The 8,386-nt window shown below is 36.0% G+C and overlaps 1 protein-coding gene across 1 annotated transcript in view; it reads right to left on the bottom strand.

Annotated features, from left to right (window-relative positions):
- The window catches only part of LOC112529148 (phospholipid-transporting ATPase 2-like), a 31,103-nt gene that overhangs the window by 1,280 nt on the left and 21,437 nt on the right, over window positions 1–8,386 (bottom strand). The window contains exons 5-11 of the mRNA XM_025140233.1: window positions 6,894–7,025; window positions 4,918–5,071; window positions 3,458–3,575; window positions 3,167–3,340; window positions 3,005–3,056; window positions 466–593; window positions 89–239 (exon numbers count right to left, since the gene is read on the bottom strand). Of these exons, the coding sequence (XP_024996001.1) occupies window positions 89–239; window positions 466–593; window positions 3,005–3,056; window positions 3,167–3,340; window positions 3,458–3,575; window positions 4,918–5,071; window positions 6,894–7,025 (909 nt within the window). The remainder of the gene's footprint in view (window positions 1–88; window positions 240–465; window positions 594–3,004; window positions 3,057–3,166; window positions 3,341–3,457; window positions 3,576–4,917; window positions 5,072–6,893; window positions 7,026–8,386) is intronic.

Genomic DNA, 8,386 nt, shown 5'->3' with positions numbered 1-8,386 from the left:
CCCCCCCCCGCGGGGTCCCAAACACAAAAGAAAACCAATTGCAAGCAAAACTTTGACAACAGAAGAATTCCTAGAGAGGATTACTTACGAACATGGTATTCCAGTAAGATGGCTGTCTACACAGGCGGAACATGATGGTGTACATCCCAGATCGTGGCAAAGCACTCACAATCCAATTGATCATGTAGAAAACAACTAAATTCCCCCATATGGCAAGATGTTGCAATTTTGTAAAAGAGCTGCAGGCATCAGATAAATTATCGTAAATAAATGTGAATCATTTCCAGTTACAAGAGAAGTGGCGATATTAAACATACAACACCCAAAAAAAAGAGTGGATAGAAAGCTAGGTAAGAAATGAGCATTGGTTTGTCTCATAAAACGAGGAGAAACATTGGAAGATTTTGACAAGAGAGATGCTGAAGATAAATTCTAGCAGCGCAAATCAGAGTGGTGGTAACTTACTTGGTCTCTAATGTGACAACAAAGACCTGCAACCAAACGCACCCAGAGAGTGCCACCATTGAAACCTCCTCCAACTCGCTTTTCTCAAAGGCATATGAATGTATGGTTATTACAAACACAACGATTGCCTGACAGAACAACACTCACCACAATAAATACTCTGCATATAGGACAATCATTATTCATCAAAGTAAATATAGGAATGGCCAAGGCAGGAATGATGGCTATTTGCATAAGCTGCAGAAAACGAAATAAGGTTCTTCATGGTGTTGATGAAAAAAGCTTATCATCCGCCATGGGAAATGCAAATATCTCAAATTGTTCTAACTAATTTGTGCCATGAAACTAAGTATATATGAAGTTGGTTTTATGTATGTCTTGACACAAAAAAACAAGATGACGAGTCCAGAGTGCCTAGCACAATGCATTTTGTTATGATGCTTGCAATTTTACATGTGGTATGCTATTCTCTCACACAATCAATTTACTAATATTCAAAATAGCAAGGCTGGATGCCTCATATTTCTAGTAAGAGACAAAGGTACTGAAAGGCATGACCACATTCTGTGCTCGTACTTGATGGGTGTGAGTAACATGAAGCAAATCAGTATATCCTGGCCATAAAGCCTGTAGTTAGAGGTTATAACCCGATGTTTGTTAACTAAGCAGGACATCCCCAAACTCTTTCTAATCAAATCCTTTCCCCTTGACCTCGAAGGACAGGAACACCAGAATCATGGCAGATTTGCTTGGCTGGTGGGCTTCCCCGAAAGTAAACTTGACTACCTTAACTTCGCAGACTTTCTGAGTATACACTTTACTTTCATGTACTAGCCACAGTATTGCATGTATTATTTATGAATTTTTTGGTTTACCAGCTTTCCAAATCTAGGTTAGCTCGCTTCATCTCTTTAAACGGAGTTCTTCCCTTTTATTCTTGACTAGCTTATTGTCACATTTTTGGTAACATATTTTTAGGCTAGTAAAGAGTAAATTGGCACTTCATGTTGTTCCATTATCCTTTACTGAAATGGCTACAGCAGAAGCATCCAATATTAAAAACACAACATACTTTCCCTAGAACTGATAAAAGTTATTACTAGGAAGGGGTCTCGCAAGTATTCAACTGAAGGGTAAAACACTATATGAATTTACTACTGATATAATAAATATCAACATCCAAGCCACCCCAACACACAGTGCTACAAAGAATAATCAGCAACATTCTCATGGAAGTGCGACATCCAACTACGTCATCATGTTGACATTAGGGGTGTAAATGATACAAAACAACTCGCGAGCTACTCGAGAATGACTAGGTCAAAGCTCAGTCAACACTCAACTCGAATAGGCTCGGCTCGAGCTCGACTCGACATATTAACGAGTTGAGACAAGCTACCCAATACTCGACTCGAAAAGCTCGTTAGAGACTCGATCTAAATCTTTTTATATATAATTAGTTTTAAAATATAATTAGTTCTAAAATATAATCAGTTTTGATAATATAATTTGTAAAATACAAATAATAAAAATATCTTATATTTTTAGATATTTGAACAAAAATTATTTATTTTTTAACTATAAAAACTAATCAATTATTTTTTATTAAAATCATAAATAAAAAAGACAAAAAACTATAAAAGCGTTGGTGAAGTTGTCCCACATTGGAAGAGAGATGGTAAAGAAAGGGTGAAGAGATGTTATAAAAAGAGAGGGAGGTGAATAAAGTTTCAAACTTTGTCATTCTGATGAGGAAGTTTGAAGTGGATCTCTTTAGTTTTATAAAAACTATGAGAACACCTATAAGATGTAAAATTTATAAGAGAAGACCCTAAAATTTCATGAATTTCAGTGGGTGAGCTTGGTTCGAGCTTGATTCGAGTTTCAGTTCGAGCTCGAGCTCGAGTTCGAGTTTAAAAAATTGCAATCGAGTTCAAGTCGAGTTTATTTTAACTACTCACGAGCTTTCGAGTTCGAGCTTGAGAAATGGCTATTAAGTTCGAGTCGAGTATATCAATACTCGAGCTCGACTCGCATCATTTACACCCCTGGTTCACATCCAGTTTAGTTAACAAGGATAGGTACCAACATGAATAACCACTCGTCCGCAAGGAACAATTTACTTCAATTATTTGGCGATTTATAAATGCAACAAGCCCTTTATGAGTGTCCTAACCAATTTTCTTTTCTTATCATTGTTAGGGTTTTCGGTCGTATGTTTAAGTGAGTCTTGCCCTTTCCTCTTATGTTCAAGGTATAAATAATCTAAAGATGTTACCATGTATGATAGAACGAGCGCAACAGCCTACAAGTACATTGTTAGGATGGTTGTCCTGTGAAAGTTTGAAGGATAGTATACTAGTTTATAGATCAACATAGGTCTTCATCTTTTTTTAGAGAAGGAGATCGCTAGAAGCTTGTAGCATTGAACTAGAATTTCCACAAGACAAAATTAGAATCAACTTATGTGAAAGTTTTACACTAAAACCATGACTGCAAGAGAACAATGACGAAAATATAATTAAGAAACACCACTCACATGAAAGAGAGCTCGCCCAAACCATCCAGCAAATGTAGTAGGATTGAGAAGCCTATTCCAGAAAAATACTAATCCAGGTTAAACGAGAAGGAAACATGTTGTAAGCTCTCATTCACATTTCCTTGTAAACTACGACCAGGCATTAGTCATAAGAATCCTAACCTCCCTGCTTGGCAGTAATATAATATTTGTGGATGCTGCATAACAGTTTTTTCACTGAGATCTTTGTCAAGGACACTGACTAAAACAGGAATACTGGTGTAGAAAACATTATAAGCCATGAGGCTGACAGAGTTGAAAAGGCTGGTACCAGAGACACCTGAAACGAAAGAGAAACTGAAGAGTCCTTATGTCAGTGCTTTGCATTACAAAAACATCCCTAGATAATAACAAAATAATTAGATTGATATATGAAATCAAGTGATTAAGCATAGGTCGTTCAAAGAAACTCACAAGATCTGGATGAAGCATATCAGTAAGGACTTATAGAATGAATACTGTGAAAGAAATGCGGTACGGTTATATGAATATCGTCCATGGACAAGTATCAGTCTTTTAAGGAACCTGAATTCTGCAAAATAACAGAATAGGATATGTCAATTATCGAATGTCAAGATAAAGCCAGGATATAACTGAAACAAGACAAAAAAAATTTATTTTTGTAGTTAAAAATACCAATCAACAAAATTTTACATTCTAAGTAATTCTAAGACATGCGAAATGATCAAACCCCTAATCCGCAAAATACCCTCATGCATTACAAAAGCAATAAGAACCTAAAAAATTAATACCAGCTGATGTTTCCTGGACAGAAAAACAAGCATATAGAAAAAAGAATGAAACAGAACAGTATGTCTTTCCTATGCATCATGTTTCCAATAAGCATCCAAATCCACATGAAGGTAAGTTTTGAGTATAGGTCAAAATCAATGTTTTCCCTCTAGTTCACATAAGAACATCTTACATCTACAACTAATATTGCCCACTATCCGAAAAGAGGAAAACACAACATTAATGTCATTCAATAATTTGTGGTAGAGTCAAATATTAGGCAAGAAACTACCTCGCTTCATCCTAACTCCTAAATGGTATGCTTGTCCAACAGTGCAAGTTTCACACCTATTCCCTAGATCAGCTTACAGTTCCCTAGGATAATCAGAGCAGACATAACTAGAAGCATCTCCTCTATATCTTGGTTGATATTTATGGAGGCTCAATCATATCAATCTAGCTCCTCATACTCGAGTGGAGATAGTACGTGACAAGGGTTTGTAAATTTTAGAAGTGCTGGGAAGAACATACTTTGTCCGGGCCTAAGTTCAAGACATTACTCTCAATTCAAAACTCCATAGACTAGCATGGCAAACATGTTTAAGTTAATAAGATCACATTAGAAGGTTGGGGTCTCAACAAGTGACGAGAAGACATAGAAACATGCTTAGGATGGATATAGTAATACACAAATAAAAAAACAAGTTATACTTGCTAGAATAATTGTTACTGAGATGTTGCATTTTGTATCTTGCATAGAAGCCTTCATAGAGGAGAGCCTGGCAGGATAATGGGCTTCTCAACCTCGCAGGGCCACCGCTTATTGCATCTTAACTAGCAAAGCTACCTTGGTGGATGGTACCAGATGAAACTCAAGGGTGGATGCAGAAGCACAACGAGGAATAGAAGTAAGAAGAGGGGAAAGGAGTACCACAGCATAGGTCATCTTCATGCATTTTTAGTGTTAAAGAGGATTCTTTTTCCAGGACATAAGAATTGTGAAGCATAGCAATTTCTTAAGATGAATTCCGAATAACACCAGCAGTCCAGAACAGGTATAACTTGGTAAGAGAAGTATGACTACTAATTAAGTTTTAGATCTTATATTATTGCCTTTCAAAAAAAAAAGTGCTAGATCTTACTCCCAATACTATAATCAGCTGCTCTTGCTGCTTGCAGTCCTTCTCTCCCACTTATGCCAACCCCAATATCAGCTTGTTGAATCATTCTCACGTCATTCCCACCATCACCAATGGCCAGAGTTCTGTAGTCACAAGATTTAAGGAGCTCTACAAGCTGCAAGACATGATAAATACAAAATTTAGTGGAGACCAAGGATAATTAAGCAAAACAATAAAACCACACATATAAGCTTGCAAAGCCTGCTTCCAATCTACGGTTACAAAAAGGCAAATTATACAACGAATTACTACTCATATCAAAACATCCCATTTAGTGATTAATATAAAAATTACAGCTTGCTACACAATGAATGAAAGTTTAAGATAAAGCCTATGAAATAAAATGTGATAAAGCTTAACAAATAAATCACAATCTCCAACACCCCCACTCTAATCAACTTTGCACCACAAGGAGCTTTCATGTGCTTAGCATTGACAATGGAAAGAAGCTACATCACACCATCAAAAACCAAATTGGAATCAAACACATAACGAAGGTAGCCTCTTTTCCTTGCAACATAATGCCCCTTCACAATTTCATGAGCATTAACCTCATGGTATTTGGGTACTCTTGCTACTTCAAGCCAAGCGTACTATAGGTTGTCAAATATAATGGGACACCCTTGCAAACCACATCAATGAGAAGTAGCCTTCCAATCCGCAACAAACAGAAGGTATCTTTCCTTTCCACAACCCTATTAACAAACCAAGCTTACGAAAAGAAATCATAAAAATCCTAAAATCCATTATCCATGCCAATAATTCAACATACAAATACAAAAATCAACAAGAGGTTGAATCAAAGTATGGAAACAATTTGTGACGAAAATTCCGAAAATGAGAAGTCACTAGGAGAGAAATGATTTTTGGTATGATTTCGTAGGATCACATTGATTCAGAAAGATTGTGGAGGATCCTGCAATATTAGGAAGGGTGCTAAGATTTACTGATATTTATTGTATTTTCTTGTATACAAAGGATGTAATACTTCAGTAATGAATATACACAGAGAATCAGAGATCATCTCTTCTCTTCCGAAGAAAAACTTCAATACCAAATCAGCAAGGAAATAGACATCAACTAGATAAGGTGAGTATTAGATAAATAGACTATTCTCTTTAATTGGTAAAGTACGCAATAAAATTGGTGCCCTAATATGTGGAGTAACTCACCAAAATAAGATCAGCAAAAAGTGGCATTACGTGAATGCCAAGAAAAAGATTTAAGGGCTCCTGCCAAGAAAAAGATTTAAGGGCTCCTGCCAAGAAAAAGGGCTCCCTCCCCACAACAACATAGAAAAAGTAGAGAAATTTGCATCTACTCACCTTCTGAAGGAACTGCCTTATTATAAAGAAGCAGAAGTCTTTCAAACCCAAAATTGGGATGGAATCAGCATCTATATTAGAGAGAGAAAAATATTCTTTAATCGGTGATATTTTAATTAATAGCCACTGAAGCTTCCTACCCCATCCTCAGCAAAAATTCTGTGCCAACCAAGTTAGTTTTAAGTCTATGAAAAATAAAAACCACTAGAAAAAGTTCAATGATTATGCCTCCATTCAGTAGAAATTTTGGATATTGTATTGTTTTTAGTCAAAAGCAAACTTAACTCGTGTTGCTATCTGGCCACCTCATTATTAGCAAATTACTTGCCTAAAACACCTCATCACCAAGCAAAGTCTGATTTAGTAAAATACAATTTTGTCACATACACCATTAGCTCGGATTTTAAACAGCAATACAACCATCACTCACATGCACGTGCCAAAGAAGTAACTAAATAGCAGAAGCATCAAGGACAGAAGCAAAACTAAACAAGAAAAGGTTGTCCAACCAAATAATACTACGTCAAGCCCCACCCCATTTTTTCCAATAAAATGCAAACATTTGAAATTGTGACCGAGCTAATCATGTCTGTAAGAATAAACAAAGTGCACCTGTGCCTTTTGTGATGGTGTAACTCGACAACATATAGCTGTCCGTGACAATATTGCTAATTCTGTGAATGCTTTCCGGTAATACTTCAGTGCAATTTCAAGTGCCCAACCATCAATGACAAAAGCCACATCCTGCAACAATGTAATAAATTGTGGTACTTTCTAATTAGATTAAACACATGCGGTATCATGTAAATTGCAAGAGACAAATGATCAAGTAAAGCACAAGACTTTGTAGAGATAGCGAGCACAAATGTAACTGAGAATTCATGGCAAGAAGCTCCATGCATAAGAACTAGCATACGCATCGACTCAATTATCCACGTTATGATGTGCTAAGTTGAAAATTCATGAAATTTATGTTGGTATTGAAGTAGGAAAGAGATAAAATCTTGTATGTAACAAAGTTATTGTTTAGAATAACATTAACACATTATATCAAGGATCTGATGAGAAAAGCTACAAAGTTATCATTTTGAAACATAAGAAATATGCTTCGTTATGGTGGGAGAACGTGAAATCCTAACGAGAATGAAATGGCAAGTATAAAGTCAGGTATGGGGGAAAACTAAAGAAGTTTCTCAAGGTGAGGTTCCTAACAGATTTATACAAGCAATATCTCAATGTCAAGATGACAAACTTCAAGCATGGTCATCTAACATTAATGATTATACCCCTGAATTTGAGAAACTTATATTACAAAGTGGAGTTAAAAAAAACGAGAACAAACCATAGGTCAATTATTAGTGGATTAAACAATGATGTTGCCGAGAAGCTTAAATTGCAACCTTATTGGTCCTTTGAAGAGGTGAGCAAGTTAGCATCTAAGATTGAAAATCGTGTGAAGAATAAGAAGACGGAAAGATCAACCCCCAATTTTATTTACAAAGGATAACTCATTAAAAAACCCATTCTGCAAGCCAGAAAGTCCTCTAAAAGGTGGAACCTCAATAAAGCAAGACAAAGGTAAGGTCCGGCTTTAATACACCAAAAATAAATGCTTCATATATCAAGGCTTAGGACACTTTCAAGCGGAATTTCCGAACACGCGAATCATGACTTTCAAACAGCTTAATGCGGTTATTGTTGTATAGGAAGGGGAAGACGAGACACCCGCCTATGATGAAGAAGACTACTTTGAAGAGAGAATTGAACTTGAAAAAAGGAGATCTTTGAATATATGGAGAGTACTCCATGCAAAAGAATTGATTCCTAATAATGAGCAAAGGGAACATATATTCCATTCAAGGTGCAAGATATCAAGGGGAGGTGTGTAGGCTTATTATTAACAATGGTAGTTGTGAAAGTTTGCAAAACTCGATACCTTCATCATTAACAGAAAATCCCTATATATAGGGTATGTACAAAGAAACCCTAWCGGCTATAATTAATGATAAATATAAATCAAATCCGTAATTATCTCTAACTAATATAATCGTAATTATCTCTAACTAATATAATCGTAATTATCTCCAACTAATATAATCAACCGG

This window comes from Cynara cardunculus (genome assembly GCF_001531365.2).
Source record: "Cynara cardunculus var. scolymus isolate 2C chromosome LG 16, CcrdV1, whole genome shotgun sequence".
Classification (NCBI taxonomy): Eukaryota; Viridiplantae; Streptophyta; class Magnoliopsida; order Asterales; family Asteraceae; genus Cynara; species Cynara cardunculus.
The sequence above is the reverse complement of the archived record's forward strand: the minus strand, read 5'-3'. Positions and strand labels throughout refer to the sequence as shown.